Raw genomic sequence first — 19,015 nt, 5'->3', positions numbered from 1 at the left:
GATGACATTGTATTAAAATATTTAACAAAATCTAATAAAATCGGTTAAAATAAATATTGCTAATTAACAAGTCATAAAGAAAATGACCATAATCTAAAAATATTATGTCATGCTAAAATAAGTACGACAAATAAGTATTAATTACATGACAGAGAAAAAAAACTTAAGTTATGTATTTTCACTCTCTAAATCAATTATGCAAAACTAAAGAATAGATATCCAACATTATTGTCATTCCTAATGGTAAATTGAATTTCTTTTGTTAGCATTAGTGTTGAGTTGGTTTTGGTTTGACTTTATTTGAGTTACTAACATCCATAGGATATAAAACTTATTGTCGTTCAAAATTCTAAGTTCAAGCTTGAATAATATGATAATAGATAAAAAATTACGAAAAAATTTAAGAAATATTTATAAATTACATTACAAATAAATATTTTTATGTATAAAATATTTTAAAAATTGAATACATGTAATGTTGGGTTGGTTTGGTTCGGTTTGACTTTTTTTAGTTAAAACCAAACCAAACCAATTATGGTCGGGTTTTTTTTTTTCAACACCAAACCAAGTCAAACCAAACCACTAGTCGGGTTTTTTTCTCGGTTTGACTCAATTTATCAGTTTGATGCGGTTTGTCGGTTTACTTTGTACACCCCTAATGTAGTGTAAGCAGCTTTTATATTGGCCCATTTTTCTAGCATTTGAAATGGCTGAGTTTCTCAATTAGCCCCTTCAGATGTCAGTGTGATCGCGATGAACAAATCTATACCGGCAAAATCTACAATTTCAACTTGATATGAAACGCGCCAAAACTTCCAAATCATGCCAACAAGTCCCAAGACATCATATCAACCTATGGGAAGTCTCAAAACATAAAATTGGACACAATTACTAAAAACGGGGAGTTGGATTATTAAAACATGAGACATCTAGATTTGCAGGAATGTCATGCAAATATTAACAAGAAGATGTATGGCTTTTCTGGACTAAGGATTTTGTGGTAGATATTAAGGATGAGACAGAACAACAAGTGACCTGCACTCTTAATCACAACAACATTATCTCAGAATTTCACTTGAGTACTATTTATGCTAAGTGCCTAATTACTCAGTTGAGAACAGACCTATAAAACATTGACTGGTCCTTGAGCGATAATATATTAATATGGACTTCAATTTTATTACATTCCACGATGAAAAAGAGGGAGGTAATTAAACTCACATGATTGACAAATGTTTTGACTTCCTCACTTGTTTAAGAGATTGTGGCATGCAGGATACTGACTATATTGGGAATATCTTTATTTGGTGTAATAATAGAGCATCCCCCAATATCATCTGAAAAAGAATAGATATAGGATGGTGTGCAAATCTTATTGATTTGACTTTTATGGTTTATTAACCGATATCACTCACCGAACTAGAGCTTGCTCATATCATTTGCCACAATTCTATTTTAATTTATTAGTAGGGGTAAGGAAGAATTCGTGAAGTACTTTAATTATTTTTAACATATTGGATGAACATGACGACTTTCTTGATATGGTGAAATATATTTGGGACGCTAACTAGAAGCTTATAAATATTGCATCTAGACTTAGTTCTTGATTTAGAGAAGCTTAAGGAGTTACCTATGAGGAACCAAAGAGACTTGAAAGGCATATTGCTAATCTAGAGTAACTGATGCAAAATCAAATCAATATATAATTGTAACAAATCCAATCTGAACAGAGCCATAGGTGAGTATTTGCAATATACTCAAATACAAGATGTTGTTTTAATACAAAAAAGTAGAATAAAATGGCTTACTATAGTGGAGACTCTAACACAACCTATTTTCACGTGTAATTAAAGACAGGAAAAGGAGACTGCACATTAACAAAATCTTCAGTGCTTCCAATGTGGAAAATTATGAAGGACACTAATCTTAACATTTTCTTTTCCGTCAGTTTACATGCACCAATACTTTAAAGATATTTTCTATTATCACGTCCAATTTAACTAGTTATCGAAGGAGTATATTATTAGACCTATTTTCTAAGTTATGATATCAAGTTTGATACGGAGATTTATATGTTACTATATGCCAATTATGTACCTACTAAGTTGACACTTATTGTCACGAAGGAATATGCCGATGTTATTGCCGTACTGAATGTGCCGTATTTGTTGTTTCATGACTTTCTAGATCAGAGTTGAAAAAGAAAAAGAAAATAATTTTAGATACATATGAGACAAAGAAACACAGAAAAATAGTTCCGTTTGAAAGAAGTCAGGTTTGTATTTAATTTAATAAGAAATATCAGGATACAGAATTAAATTCGACGTTGGTGGTCCACAAATTTCATATAATTAATCCAAGAAACTCTGTATAAGGGACCTAGTAAAGAAACAAATTAAAAGGAGATGATCATATACGATGCAGATTGAGAGAATAGTCACATCTCTAGTTAAGAAGTACAGTAGTTGCTACAAATTTTCTTGTACCAACTACTCACCGAAAGTATATGAAGTTGATAATTAATTTGAGAACTACTACCTGTTAATATTCTCTGTTGAGCAGAAATGAAGGTGGTAGTTGATAACCTTTATATCTTCAGTTATTTGCTGACAAACTTCACATCACAATTCATTCCATTTTCTTTGCTTTAATTCTTTCTCATATATGATGATAAATAAGTATTTTATTATCATTAATATACGAAACAGAGATTAGGTTATGTACAGTATCCGTCTATAAATTTCTTACACTGTTAGATCATTTGATCTACAATGATAATTAACTTTTCTCGCGCGTATCAAACTTGATACGATAATTTAGAAAATAATTAATTATAAATATATTATAAAATTCGTTAAATTACACTGATAATATAAAATAAATTAAAATACCGGGGCATATAACTTAAATTGACGCAAAAGAAGAGTTAATTAAGATTTGTGTCAATGCCTTGTTGTCCAGATGTTGTATTTGTTTGGGTGTTCGGTACAGAGGAAATGTTTTTTTATGAACAATATAACATTTTCAGGAAATGATTGAGTTTCTAACTTATTTTCTTGTGTTCTGTATGTAAGCAAAGCATATTATCTTAAAAGTATTTGCATATAATCTAGATAGAGTACTATGGGAGGTAGGGGTGGGGGTAGGGATTGTGAGGATGGGGACAACGGGAGTGGGGGTGGTGGGGATGGATGGGGGTAAAGATGAAGTGTGTCGGAGGGTGGGAGGACACAATCAATATGGAATGACACTTATGAATTTGTATTTTATGCTTTCACTAGAAAAGTCATTTTTCTCATTTTAAAAAAACTTATTTTTCTAGAGAAAATATTTTCTAAAAGTTTTGACCAATCCAACATAAAATTTGAAAAACATTTTCCTCCATACCGAACACACCCTTTGTGTACATAGTTTTTCACATTCGGAAGCACTGAAACAAGGCAAAAACAGCATCTACATGAGACAATTCATTTCCTTTTTTTGGCTACGCACAATTAAGTGAATTTGGCAGATACTTTTTTTTTGGATGTTTCGTGGATGTTAGATACCTACTTTTAACACATATTAGGTGAATCCTTTATAAGTGATTTTACGCGTAGTAGCCTGTGGACCGGGGCAGAGGTAGCATATAACGTGTGGATTCGACAAAATTCCATAGTTTTGATCTAAATTATGTATTTGTATCTAAAAAATCATTAAATACTTATAAAATTTAATCAAGCTCAATTATTAACACCTAGACTGTATTCTCAAAAATCAGAACTCATAAGGTTCAAATCACGGCTCTGCTTCTGTATCTGAACGTTTTTTTGTGTGTGTGTGTTTTATGAACCGTTTTTCGTTTTCTGCCTATTGAAAAAATCTAAATCTTTCTTCAATATTAAAGTAGAGTTCAATTTATGTGTATCGTTGGTATATAACGTTTTACAGGATTAAATCAAGGTAACTTACTACAATAGGTAACTGTCACTAATAAACCTAAAAATACAATAAATAGAGGAAGTAACTATTACTGATCAAAATATGTTATTAGTGTAAAAAATATTTACGCGATTAGTACATATAATTTAAATTCGTTAAATGATCATATGCTGCATGAATTTGGCCATACAATTTATAATGAAAGGAAAATCATTACTTCGCACTTGCAAAACTAATAAATAGCCGGCCAATGGATTAGGTATATCTGTCCGGGGCGGGAGGGTGTTGTCCCGAACCCACTCGGTAAAAAATTACAATGTATATATAAGGTAACTTTTTTTAAATTTTTTTATGTGTATATATATATTTTGAATCTCCTAAGCACAAGACTATTGGGTCACTTAGTGGTTTAGGTTGTTCAAATTCACCTTGAGGTTTCAAGTTCAAATCTCAAACAGTATATTTTTATTTTTTGAACCCCCTTAATGAAAATCCTAAATCCGCCACTGTATCAGCATTTTCAATAATAATGTGACCACCATCCAAATGAGAGCCTTGGAGCAACGATAAAGTTGTCTCTGATCTATAAATTATGGATTTGAGCCATAAAAACAACCATTAATGCTTGCTTTGTACACCCTGCTGCCTAATGTAGCCACCGTTCATTCTTTATTTCGTTTCCCTTATTGGTTCAGTTATTCACCCCGACTCTTTCCAGAGGCACCTATGAGTGATTTAAGCACAAAAAGAGATTTTGTATGGTCGACATTAATCAAAATTTCCAACCAAAAAGAAATTAGCCTCTTTCCATGGGACTAAAATACAAGATCAAGACTTTTCAAGCTAATTAGAATTGAGCAGAGTCTTCAATTATTACTTTGATTTAAGGGAAACTACTACGTATTCCCTCCGTTTACTTTTACTTGTCTATTATTTCAAAAATAAATTTTCACTTTTACTTGTTTACTTTCGCAAATCAAGAGAAAAATAATTTGTTTTTCTTGTTTTTGCCCTTAGCATTAATTACTCATTTCAAATTATTTTCCAATTCCAATACAATTATACACTAATTAATATGGGTATGATGGTAAAATTTGCACTTCATTTATTATTTCTTAAGGGGTGTGCAAAGTCTATAGTGGACAAGTAAAAGTGAACGGAGGGAGTATTTATTTATTTTTTGCTTTTTGTTGTGTTTTTCGTTCTCGTGTTTCTAACATTTAAAGTTAACTTAGAGGAAAGCTACGATTAATTTCTTGGAATACAGTTTATTTGGATTTTCCAAAGAATGACCAACTAGATGATCTTGACATAATCGAAATATTATCGTGGAGTCTTGAAAAACAAATTGGAGTTCGTCAAAACGAGTCTTATTTGGATTAAGTAATAATAACTTTTAATTTTATTAACTACCCGCGGAAATTTTGAACCATTTAAGAGCCTAAAAGTTAATGCACTCCAAGGGAAAAAAAGAGTTGGCTCAAAAAAATTAGAATAGGTATAATTTTTATCCTTAAAATGAACAGATAACTTAAAGCTTTAGAATACAAATAAGACAATCAAGAATCCAAGACAAATTACATTACTGATTATTTAATTAACGTGTCGAAAATGAAAAGTACAGATATCACCTTCTTGATATGATATACAATAGGAGTATTTTTATTTTCAAACTCTGGATAATACATTCTAGCAAATTAAATAAACTACTAATTAAAAACGAGACAACGTATAAATGCTCTTAATCTACATACAAAATCCTTGATATCAACTTCCAGCTGATGAACTATAAAAATTCATTAAGGACATTTTTCATCAAGAAATTGGTGATAATGAGATTTGTTTTCTCCGTGACATGGAAAGAATCCCAAAAGACGTACTTATTTGCGTCTGAGCATGTGAATGGGTTTAAGTTATCACACAAATAACTCATTTCAAATAATCCTGTGCCACAACATGCTACACCTGCAACCTCAAATCCTGTTTTGCAAGTAAAAGAAACCAATTCATTAGGAAAAGGACTAATTAAGTATATCATCGAGTGATCCATCAGAAGAGATTAAACCTGCTTTGCAAGTAACAATGTTATATTGGGTAGTTAAATAAATTATAAGAAAAATAAATAAATTAAACTTTAGTCCTAAGAAATGAATCTTGGAATAACTCAACCGTAAAAGCTAGTTCAAGAGGTGAAGATTGCGCAAGTCATATAAAGAGACCACCCATCTCATTAATTATCGATGTGTGACTTCTTCACACCTCCCTCACGCCTAGGGATGGAGATATATATGGAGCGTGGACAATTTAATATGGGGGCCCAACATTGGGAAACAAAAATTCGGATAGGTCCTGCTCTGATACCATGTTAAAGAAATGAATTATGAACCTAACTCAACCTAAAAGCTAACTCAAGATGTGAGGATTACCCAAGTCATATAAAGAGACCATCTATCCCATTAACTACCGATGTGAGACCTTTTCACACTTAATTAGTAAGAATTATTCGGGTTGGATTATGAACTGTTTGTTAGCCTATTTCAGCTCAAGTAATATTTGGGCAGGTCATTGTCCCTCTCATTTATTAACTCAGTTCATTTTGATCCATCCAAATTAAACTCAACCAACTCATTTGACACTCCTAAGTTACAATTTTGAATAATGAAAGAATATTATCCTACAAAGATCTCATATGATTTATTTAATTACCAATTTTATATTTATATTTTATCTATTTCAAGTAAATAGGACCATTGGTCGAATTGGTTAATGCACTTCTTAGAAGACCAAGTCACACCATCGTTTTTGGACCACAAATGATTGATATGTCCATATATGCATGCTTATTATTTTTGAATCATAAAGTTGATGCCACCTTAGAATTTAACCAAACTTTACTAGCAAATTTAAGACTCCTTCCGTTCATGTTTACTTGTCCATGTTTGATTTGGCATACCCCTGAAGAAGCAATAAATAAAATAATAATTTTTCTATAGTTCTCCTAATTATTATAAGTCATCTAATGTTGGGAATTGAACTGGAAGTAATTAAAGCAAGCTAAAATAGGTATAAAATCGTAAATTATCTTTTGATTTTTCAAACTGAACATCTATTTTTAATATAATGGATAAGTAAAAATGAACGGAGGGAGTAACAAAAGGGAAAAAAAAGAAGAGTAACCATATTGAAAGCAAAACTTACCAAATGAAGAAGGATTTTTGATCATTTGAAGTATGAGATCATATGGGGTAGAGAAAACCACTTTAATCCCAGGAAGCTCCCCATTTAATTTCTTCACCAAACCACTCAACATCTCATTAAAATGCACTGCACAATCATTATATTTCTCATTGCATCCATCTCCATTTCCTCCAAAATAATTAGTTGCCCTTTCTAAAGGTAAACAACCCATAGGAGGAAGTCCAGTTAAGGATATTTTCCTAGCACCAAGATGATAAATTTGCTTGATAAAATTCTCTGCAAGATCAATAAGGAAACTTCGAAATTGTTCTGTTGTGTATTGAGATGCACGTTTGCTCGACATTAAATAATAATTTTCCAAGAAATCGTTTGTTCCCATGCTGACAAGATATAATGCTTCTTGTATTATGTATTTTGCTTTCTTTCTGCCCGCATATGCTTCTAGTTTCTTCTGATACTCCTTGTAGTTTTCTATTTCCTTCCACAAAGGCATCACATTCTGTCAAAGAAAGAAAGAATCTTTACACTGTATAGCCGCTTATTAAAATAATAACCGTTAAATGTATATTTTTGGTATAATAATGTATATACATATACTTGGATTAGGGTATATGTATACCCTTCCCCTTGCATTCGAGCCGTGAAAGCAGTCACTAATGCTTTTGCATTAAGGTAGACTGTACGTCTACATCACTCTTTGGGATGCGATCCTTTCCCGAACCCTGCGGGATGTTTTGTGCACCAGGTTGTTCTTTTTTATATTAATGTATATACATATAATATACAGATTCAATACACAATTAGTGTATTGTTTTTATATATATGGCTAGCGGTTGTAATTATTTTTTGCAATCGCTCAAATGTGTAATTTTCAGAAAAAAGAAAATGGATTATATAGGTGATTTAGTACCAATTAATGCTATTTCCTTTGTTTAAATTTTGTGAACCTATTAGAATGGATACAGAGTTTCAGAATTAAAAAGGGACTTTCAAAACATGTGATCTTAGTATGCCATGAAATTTGTGAGACTATAAAGCTTCTGAAATTTGTGGTACAAACATGTCATAACGCTTGTATGAAAAAGCTTCTCTATAAATGTAAATGAAAAGTTTAAATTAAATTATTTTTAAATCAAAGTTAAAATTAAATTATTTTTAAATCTTTAAAGGAGTCATTTTTTAAAATAGACTATAATAAATACATGATATACGTTTCTTTCGCATAAACTTGTAGTTGATGATTACAAAAATCTGGAAAATAGTAAAATGAAACACTTGAGGGTCCAAATTGAAGATTCAGGGATTAAAGATATTAAATTTAAACAAATGAGATGAATATTACTCCTATGAACCACGAAAATGAATGTTAAACAATTGAGAATTTTACACGAATAAATCAATTGTAAGTCCTAATTACAATTATTTAAAGTGAACTTTAATTTAACCTCTTTTCTTGCTTTAACTCTTATACCTAAAAATAATACATAATCAATAGTAGGCCTGCCTCAGCTATTTAGGCAGATTATTATATGTACGTACTATAAATGCTCCATCTACACACACACATATTCAATTAAAAGCAAACTGTTACGTTGTCGACCCCATAAAGGTCCTTTTATTTTCTTTTCTTAAACTGTGCACGGAGAGAGGTTGATGAATGTCACATTCACCCAACAAAAACAATTATATTAAGGACCACAAAAAAAAAAAAAAAAAAAAAAAAAAAAAAAACACAATTACATTCCAGACCACCAAAAAAAACACAATTGTATTATTTTCAAGCCAGTTTAAGTTCTTTGCAATGATATTATGTTGATTTTGTCACAATCAAATTAAATTGACGTATAATAACATGTATTTTTTTTTTATAACAGCCATGATTGATTTGATAATTTGTAAGATAGAGTATATAAAGTATAACCTGCAATGATCGATCAAACTGAACTGAAAATATAACTTATTTATATTATTAAATTAAATCTTGTCCCAATTTATGTGATATTTTTCGTTTTTTGATAGCCAAACAAAGAAATCTTTGCTTGCGATTTATTCGTATGTCTTTTAAATATTTTATATTGTTAATTATTGTGGCTTATAGTAGTCCCTTCGTCCATTTTTATTTGTCATGTATTGACTTGGCACGCACACCCTTAATAGAACGACAATTTTACGATATCAATCAATCAAACATACTAAGTCATGATTGAAATCAATCAAACATACTTTAAAAGTTGTGCAACCACTAACAATTCATTGAAGTTTCCAACCTCATAACTAATAGTAAGGGTAAAACAAGTATGAAATGGTAAATTGTCTCTTGGTTTTGCAAACTGGACAAGTAAAAATGCATATCAATATTTATGGACGGAGGGGAGTATTTGTTATGTAGTTTCTAATATGTAAATTATTTTTCAAAAATTCAAAGATTAATTGCATGTCCAAATTCACGGTCAAAATAAACTATGACTCTTCCTTTGTCCACTTTTAGTTTATTTGTCCGCTATACTAAAAATAGATGTTCAGTTTTACTTATCCAATTTGGAAAACCAATACATAATTTATTACATAGTTCTTGATTTATCCGTATTATTAACTATAAGATAATCATTTCTCAATGCATTTCCCAAAACATTAAATTTGTTATAGTCAAAGGGTGATATAGTAAACTCATCATTTTATTAATTACTTCTTACGGAGGGTGTGTAAGTAGAGAATGGAAGCTTACAAGAACTTCAGAAGTGGCATTATCATAACCAGTACCAGCAGAAGCAAAGCAAACACCAACAGCAAAATCAGATATTTTAAACATAGGATCCAAATAAGCTGGTACAAATGGTCTTAAACCAAAAGCCTCAGATATAAAATCTGGTGGAATTCGACCATTGCAAAATCTTCCTGTAGGTTTTTTATTAAAAAAGTCACGTCCATATGGCTCAAAATTACTCTTAAGAACAGTAGAAATTTGGTTATTATTTCCAGCATCTACCGATGAGTCGCCGAAAACTATAATTGCTGGAACTTTTCCTGCTAGAGTAGAAGGAACTAGTAGCAAGATTTGGACGAGAATTATAATCAGCAATGGAATGAAATTGTGACCTTCCATTTTTTTTTTTGGTGATTTAATTTTTTGTTTTAGGTTATGGGGATTAGAGTGAAGCATATTAACGTTTTATACAGGTGAATGGGTGGGGAAGAGGGTCCTTTGGCAGGAGTTTGTTGGTGTATCATTAATGCATGGCGAGTGATGAAAAAATCATCTATTAAAATGTAGCACTGCTCTATTTGATATGTAGCTAGGAAAATACTCCTATTTTCATGAAAAATTAATACTACTAGAGTACTTTTTTTTTCTAAAGAATGTTACATATATTAAATAATTTTATAGGTCATCTAAACCATGGGACGTGTGATAATTATGAACCGAATAATACGTAAAATGATATGCTTTCGTAAATATTTTAACTAGGGTTAGTAGCACTTTTGGTCTATGAATTAGTGGGAAATTCTAATTTTAATCCTTGCGCTATCTTAAGCACATTTAACTATTAATTACTTGGGAAGTGTTCCTTTGATCCTGTTAGAATATATGTCAATATATTCTGATTAGTGTATATTTGTTATTTATGGACTTTGTATATTTAGCTCCTTAATTGTAGGTAATTAGGTCCTAGTTTAGAGCCTTACCTTATGTAGCTTAGTTTGTATATATCACGGTTGAGATTGTTGTGAATGGCAAGGAAATAACTTCTTTCATGGTATCAGATTTCTAGCAAAAGATCAGTCCTCTTCCGCACCCTAGCCGCCCCTCTTCCTGTTGCATTCTTTCATCTTCTTCTCTAAATTCTCCATCTCCATGGGTGACTCAAAGTCCTCTTTTCACCCTGCTCTTGCTGTTTCGAACATCAAAAATCTTGTTCCCATCACTCTTGAGATGGAGAACGTTCAATATGCGACATGGGCGAAGCTTTTCAAAATTCACGCAAGATCTCATAAGGTACTTGATCATATTATTCCTCCGGCTTCGGCAAAGGAGAAAACGCCTAAGACCGAGGAGGAGAAGGAACTGTGGTCGACTCTCGATGCTACAGTTCTTTAGTGGATTTACGCCACTATCTCTCATGATCTGTTACATACAATTCTTGAACCCGACACCACGGCAATGGAGACTTGGAATAGGTTGCGTGATATATTCCAAGATAACAAACACTCCCGTGCAGTCACACTTGAGTATGATTTCACTCACACACAAATGGAGAATTTCCCAAATGTCTCTGCTTACTGTCAACATCTCAAGTAGTTGTCGGATCAACTTAAGAGCGTCGGCTCTCCGATGGACAATAGCCGGCTGGTTCTCCAATTGGTTTCGGGCCTCACCGAGTCATACAAGGGGGTGGCCACACTAATTCGTCAAAGTGACCCTTTGCCTCAATTTTATCAAGCCCGATCAATGCTCGTTCTTGAAGAAGCGGGACTGAAGAAGGCGACTCAGACCACCTATTCTGCCATGGTGGCCCGGGACTTGGATGATTCTCAAGAGAATGTTGATCAACATTCAACCCACCGTAATAATAATGGTGGGAAACGGCAACAACACCGAAGCAATTCTGGGAAGAATTGTTCCTCATCCGGTGGTCGTGGCGGCGGCAAAGGGAGTTCTGGTGGTAGCTCCGGTGGTGGGGGCAAAGGCGGCGGCACCAGCAGGTGGAACGGTGGCCAGCAGCAAGCCCCAAATCAGTGGCTGTCACAGCAGTGGCCTTGGCCATGGATGCAGTGGGCAGTTCCACCATGCCCATTTCCCGCTGGTCCATGGGCCAGGCCTAATTTCCGACAAGGCCAGCGCCAGCAACCTGGTATTCTTGGGCCTAGACCACAGCAAGCCTACTCGGCTACTGGACCGACCCCAACTGATATAGAGGCGGCAATGCACACCCTCGGCATTACTCCTCCGGATCCAAACTGGTACATGGACACCGGTGTCACTTCTCATATGACATCCGGGCAAGGTAATCTCACGTCTTATTTTAATTTGAGCAATAATCGTGGTATAACTGTTGGTAATGGTCAGTCTATTCCAATTCGTGGTTATGGTCATACACAATTAGAGTCTCCACATCCTCCCTTAGCTCTTAAAAATGTTCCCCATGCCCCTCACCTTATAAAAAATTTAGTGTCAGTTAGAAAGCTTACAACTGATAACTCTGTTTCAATTGAATTTGATCCGTTTGGGTTTTCTGTGAAGGATTTTCAGACGGGGATGCGTCTAATGAGATGTGAGAGTCGGGGCGCGCTCTATCCCATCACCACGCCACATGTCTCTTCTCATTCTACTTTTGTTGTTTTAGCTCCTTCATTATGGCATGAGCGTTTGGGTCACCCGGGAGCTAATATTCTGAGTTCTCTTAGGAAGAATAAATTTATTGAATGTAATAAATCTGGAGATTCTAGTATTTGTCATTCATGTCCTCTTGGGAAAAATATTAAATTGCCTTTTCTTTCTTCAAATTCTACTACTATTCTGCCATTTGATATTGTTCTTGAGTTCTTCTAGTCATAGATATTATATCTTATTGTTGGATGATTTCTCTAATTTTTTATGGACTTTTCCGTTGTCTAATAAATCCGATGCTTATTCCACCATCTTAAATTTTAGAACTTTCATCCGAACTCAATTTGAACGAGAAATAAAGAACATACAATGTGATAATGGTAGGGAATTTGATAATGGGCCTTTTTGGGATTTTTGTAAAAAGCATGGTCTTTCTTTCCGTTTGTCTTGTCCTCACACTTCTCCTCAAAATGGAAAAACCGAAAGAAAAATTCGTACGATTAACAATGTTGTTCGCACTTTACTTGCACATGCTTCTTTACCTCCCTCATTTTGGCATCATGCTTTGCAAATGGCAACTTACCTTCTCAATATTCTTCCTCATAAGCTATTGAACTATCAATCCCCTCTTTGGACTCTTTATCAAAAGGACCCGACCTATTCTCATCTTCGGGTTTTTGGGTGTTTATGTTATCCTCTATTTCCTTCAACTACCATAAACAAACTCCAACCCCGCTCAACTCCTTGTGTTTTTTTGGGATACCCGTCTAATCACCGGGGATATAAATGCTATGACTTGTCTTCTCGGAAAATCGTCATAAGCCGTCATGTGATTTTTGATGAAACACAATTCCCGTTTGCAAAGTTGCATACTCCCCAAAATAACAAATATAGTTTCTTCGATGATGGATTATCACCCTCTGTAATCCATTATTTTTCTACTGCTCAAAATGAAACACTACAACATGGCCCAAACTCTGAGCCCGCTTCCCCACCTGCCCAAACCGGACCCATTTCTGAGTCAGCCCTCCCTCCTGCCAGCCCAAGCCCAGTGACGCCACCCCCTACTAGCGTCCATATTCCTCCAGCTGGGCTGCCGGCCTCCAGCCCTCCCTTCCTAGCTGGTCCGTCTGCCTCAAGCCCGTTACAGGCCTCTACCCATTTCCCTAGCAGCCCATCTCCTCCAACTCTTCCCATACCAACTCCTCAAATTCGCTCACCTCTTCGGCCTGCTATTACACGCAGCCAAAATGGGATCTTTAAGCCCAAAAACAAATTCAATCTTCTTTCCACGGTCTCTAAATCCCCACTGCCCCGTAACCCAGTGTCGGCCCTTCGTGACCCGAATTGGAAAAAGGCTATGGATGTCGAATATGATGCTCTTATTAAAAATAAGACGTGGGAGTTGGTGCCCCGTCCATCTGATGTTAATGTAATTCGGTCTATGTGGATTTTTGCTCATAAAGAAAAATCTGATGGTTCTTTTGAGAGGCATAAAGCCCGCCTTGTAGGTGATGGCAAAACTCAACAGGTTGGAGTGGATTGTGGTGACACTTTTAGCCCGGTGGTCAAACCTGCTACTATTCGCACAGTTCTCAGCCTGGCTTTATATAAAGCTTGGCCAATTCATCAACTTGATGTCAAGAATGCTTTCTTACATGGTGAACTTAAGGAGACTGTCTACATGCATCAGCCTATGGGGTTTCGGGATCCTGAAAAACTCAATCATGTGTGTTTGTTGAAGAAATCTCTTTATGGGCTTAAACAGGCTCCACGGGCTTGGTACAGGAAATTTGCTGATTATGTTCATACTCTCAGGTTTTCTCACAGTACTTCAGATCATTCTCTGTTTGTCTATCGGAAGGGTACATTTATGGCTTATCTTCTGTTATATGTGGACGATATTATTTTGACTGCTTCATCTGATGAGCTTCGTAAGTCTATCATTACTCTTCTTAGCTCGGAATTTGCTATGAAGGACTTGGGTGAGCTTAGCTATTTTTTGGGTATAGCTGTGACCCGTCATGCAGGTGGTCTATTTTTGTCACAGAAGAAATATGCCATAGAAATTATTGATCGTGCCGGCATGTCTTCATGTAAGTCATCACCTACTCCGGTTGATACTAAATCGAAGCTCAGTGCTACTTCTAGCACACCGTTTGAGGATCCATCCCTCTATAGGAGCCTTGCTGGGGCTCTTCAGTATCTCACTTTCACGAGACCCGACATTACATATGCCGTGCAACAGGTGTGCTTGTTCATGCATGACCCGAAGGATGAACACATGCACGCTCTTAAGCGTATTTTGCGCTATATTCAGGGTACTCTTGAACATGGACTCCATCTTTATCCTTCTTCTACATCGACTCTTGTTTCTTATACAGATGCAGATTGGGGTGGATGTCCAGATACCAGGCGGTCTACTTCTGGTTATTGCGTTTTTCTTGGTGATAACTTGATCTCTTGGTCAGCTAAACGACAGGCAACCTTGTCCCGGTCGAGTGCAGAAGCTGAGTACCGAGGGGTAGCCAATGTGGTTTCCGAATCTTGTTGGTTGCGGAATCTACTTTTGGAACTTCACTGTCCTATCCAAAAGGCTACATTGGTTTATTGTGATAATATTAGTGCGATATATCTTGCCGGGAATCCTGTTCAGCATCAACGCACTAAACACATTGAGATGGATATTCATTTTGTTCGCGAAAAGGTTGCTCGTGGACAGGTTCGAGTGCTACATGTCCCATCCCGTTATCAGATTGCAGATATATTTACAAAGGGTCTCCCTTTGGTATTATTTGAGGATTTTCGGGACAGTCTAAGCGTTCGACGACCTCCCGCTTCGACTGCGGGGGAGTGTTAGAATATATGTCAATATATTCTGATTAGTGTATATTTGCTATTTATGGACTTTGTATATTTAGCTCCTTAATTGTAGGTAATTAGGTCCTAGTTTAGAGCCTTACCTTATGTAGCTTAGTTTGTATATATCACGGTTGAGATTGTTGTGAATGGCAAGGAAATAACTTCTTTCAGATCCCTTTGCTAATGACATGTTTAACGTTACAAGATTCAAATATCAATTTTGGTATGTTATAAACTTATACGCATAATTAATTGATCGAAGATCACAAGATTCAATTTTTTTTTTTTTTTTTGGATACATAAAAATGAAATGAATAGAGTAATTCTAAGAAAAAATGTTTTCAAGACCATTTTGGCAGCGGGAAGTACAGTAAAGTTTGATTGTGGCAATTAATGAGGATTGATAAAAAAGTACGTAAATGAGGGAGGCTCAGTATTTTCTCACTTCTCAGCAACACTGTATGCTTCTGGATTGTGTAATAAGTTTCTTTAATTTGAATCGGAACTTGCACTTCTCTGTATCTGCCATCACTCGGTGTGAATCCTTGGCTTCGAATGACAGAAATACTGTTATATTTTACTATAAAATATCTCACTTATGTTTGACTAAATGCTATAAAAGAATGCAGTTTACTACTGTACATAGACAGACATATTTTTTCGAAATTTTATATAATAAAAAAAAAAACAACCAACCTTGTTTTAACTATGCATAATATAGGAAAAAGGAGGAAGTTACAACTTGTAAATTTGATAAGAAAAGTATAACTTGGTTCTAGCTCGGCCCAAAAAATTAGCTAGTGAGACGAGTATTATAAAAATACTACTATAGAAAGGAGAAAAAAAAAAGAAAAGCATACTTCAATTGATGTGGGATGATTTAACACTCCGTCCATGCTTGGGCTTAGTTAAGTAGAGCATGAATAACATCATATGGAAGTCCAATATTAAATAAATCAAGAATAAGAATCCAATTATGATACCATGAAAAGTAATGTATAATTAGTCTCAAATATAGAATCAATTATTGTTTGAGGGATAACAATTATAAAAAAAAACCAATTACAAGAGAATAATTAGGACCAAATATAATTTAAGAAGAAACTAAATAAAACGCGTTAAGTTTAGGAGGGTCTATAGATATTCTTTTTTTGGTGAAATTTTTTTTTTATTAATCTCCACTCAGAACTTACAATATTTGACCCCTCTCCTATACATATAGCCTATTCTCTGCAACTGAACCTACAGTTTACATGCTAGCTAAGTAGGCATTCTATCCACTTTTTCTCCCTCACATTGTTTCCTCGACAAAAAGTCTCCCCTTTGCATCCTGCACTCGTCCTTTTATTTGTTTAACTAAGCTGGTTGGTCGTGGAGTTTTGTGCTCCCATAGCGTTGTATTCCTTGCTTGCCATATACGATATATCAGTGCCCCTGCTATGGCTATGACCAGTTCCGACACACTTTCCTCTTTGGTGCTTCTTGCTTGCCTCTTTCATATACCCGCCACCTCTGTATTAACTATCCCTTTACCCAGCCAGACCAATATTGGTCTATAGATATTCTACCGATAAAAAACGCAAATTCGTACAATCCATTGAACTGGTCCAATGAGCAATTAAGTTGTACATCCATTCCATGAACAAGAAATTAATCGGCAGAATTCATTCAACCCAATGGTATTATCAATACTAAACTCTATTTTTTCACTGATTTCCCACTGAAAAATGTACGGTGACTATTTCGCACTGGATGTCCGTGGGAAAAACCTAAATATTAGTATTTTCACACGAAAAAATTAGAAAGTTTCCCAACGTTTCATTGGGAATATGTTTCCCACCATGCGTTTTCCCAGTGAGCTGGTTCAATAGAAATGAGATGAAAAAATTATATTTTATAACACACATTTCCCACTGAATATCGATGAAAAAAAACTCTTTTTCTAGTAGCCTATTATGAAATCACTCAATAACACAGGCACATTCATAGAAATATCCTTTATATGAGGTACTATTACAAAAAAGTAATGATACTTTGTACTAAAAGACTTAAAATATTGAATCTACCTTTAAAAGAGAAGGTGTGTGTGAATGTGCGTATGACAAAATGCTCCTTTTAACCGAAGAAGACAAAAATGTTTGGACACAATATATTTACACTTTGAAACAACCACCTAACTTGGGATTCACGTGGGTCCTTTTACTAGTTGAAGGAACCAATTGTCAAAATATATATAGAGACTATAAACTGTACATGGCACTTCGCTTTCAAAGGTGCAAGATGTCTATGGGTTTATGCAGCTTCTAATTTCTATGGAATTGGACATGCTTTTAATTCCTCTCACCTCATTTAGGGCCACCGGGTGGAGATTACGAAGCTTGCACTATCCCTAATTTATACTCCTTCCGGATAAAAAAAAGAGTTCACTTAGCTATTTGCATACTCCTTAAGAAAATACTAACTTCTAGATCACCCCTTAAGAAAATACTAACTTCTAGACAAAAATAAGTAATTTGACTAAATTATTCCTAATTAAATAAGCTGGGATCTGATCATATAACACTTAATAGGGGCAAATATGGAAAAATAAGGTTAATTCTTTCTTGATTTGCTAAGTGGACTCTTTTTTTATCCAAGAAAAAAAGACTGAGTGAACTCTTTTTTTGATCTGAAGGGAGTATCGAAATTTACTGAGTATACACCTAAATTATACGGGGATCATGCATAAAGTCCTATGACTGGCCTGATCAACTTTTTTTTCCGTATTATTTAACCTTGATTTTTTATATATTATTTACCCCCTTCATTGATTCTCTCTTAAAGAAAAATAAGTTAAAACAGTTGCAAACATACGCTTATTGAAAATTAAAATAAGGGGGTTTTAATGTGATATTTCATTTGATTCTTTCAAAATGACAGGATCCTCATCCTCTCTCAAAAGGGTAATAAAGAGCGACAATTTGATCAAGTGAAAAAAAAAATGAAAAGAAGAAATGGAGAATGTAACAGTGAAAGAAGGAGGACCAAGGGTTTGAGAGAGGATGAGGGTATGATAGTTTGAGTTTGAAAGAATCAAATGAAAAAATAAAAACATTAAGAATCCTTTTTTTTAGATAAAACTAAAAAATGTGTGTTTGCACATGCTGCGCTTAACTCATTTTCTTTATACTAGATAACTAGTGAAAAGGATAAATAATATGAAAAAATAAGTTCAAGCCTTCAAGGAAAGTAAATACGAAAGATAAGCTCAAGGAAGGCAAATATGAATAGATAAGTTCAAGGGGATCATTGACCCCTGCACAGTTGGATGTGTAGTTGACAATTTCACCATAGTTAATGTGTGTTTCTATGCCTTATCCATTTAGAATTTAGAACAGTGGTTCAACTCAATGTTATTTCAGTATTTCAGATATTGAAGTATAAGACTCTTTCCGTCTCAAATGATATGATATACTTTATTTTTAATATGTCTAAAAAAGAATATTATATAATTTTATTCTAAATAATTTAATTTTAGACTTTTTATTTTACCAACTAATGAAATGATTTATATCGTATAAATGTCTATGATTTGTTTTAGATCTCAACTTTTAAAAGGTTTTTTAAAATTCCGTGCATAGTCAAACACAACATAAATTGAAACTAAGAGAGTATTGTATAAATATTGAATTTGTTATTAATACTGTAAATAATAAATTAAATATTTGA

The 19,015-nt window shown here is 34.3% G+C and overlaps 1 protein-coding gene across 1 annotated transcript; it reads right to left on the bottom strand.

Moving 5' to 3' along the window:
• Window positions 1–5,487: 5,487 nt before the first annotated feature.
• LOC132640566 (GDSL esterase/lipase At2g04570-like) lies at window positions 5,488–10,266 on the bottom strand. Its single transcript, XM_060357191.1, has 3 exons — window positions 9,845–10,266; window positions 7,120–7,618; window positions 5,488–5,901 (listed from the first exon to the last, which is right to left on the bottom strand). Exons 1-3 carry the CDS (start codon window positions 10,220–10,222, stop codon window positions 5,708–5,710), a joined length of 1,071 nt encoding a protein of 356 aa, XP_060213174.1. The 5' UTR covers window positions 10,223–10,266; the 3' UTR covers window positions 5,488–5,707.
• Window positions 10,267–19,015: the final 8,749 nt, after the last annotated feature.

The sequence above is a fragment of the Lycium barbarum genome, chromosome 5 (assembly GCF_019175385.1).
Source record: "Lycium barbarum isolate Lr01 chromosome 5, ASM1917538v2, whole genome shotgun sequence".
Classification (NCBI taxonomy): domain Eukaryota; kingdom Viridiplantae; phylum Streptophyta; class Magnoliopsida; order Solanales; family Solanaceae; genus Lycium; species Lycium barbarum.
This window is presented reverse-complemented; position numbering and strand designations above follow the sequence as displayed.

Excerpts from the sequence above, each read along its gene's own strand:
- LOC132640566 (XM_060357191.1), bottom strand. The coding sequence starts at position 10,222 with ATGGAAGGTCACAATTTCATTCCATTGCTGATTATAATTCTCGTCCAA. Across the intron at positions 7,619-9,844 it reads ATGCCACTTCTGAAGTTCTT|AATGTGATGCCTTTGTGGAA; the intron begins GTAAGCTTCCAT and ends TTTCTTTGACAG. Across the intron at positions 5,902-7,119 it reads CAAAAATCCTTCTTCATTTG|GATTTGAGGTTGCAGGTGTA; the intron begins GTAAGTTTTGCT and ends CTTGCAAAACAG.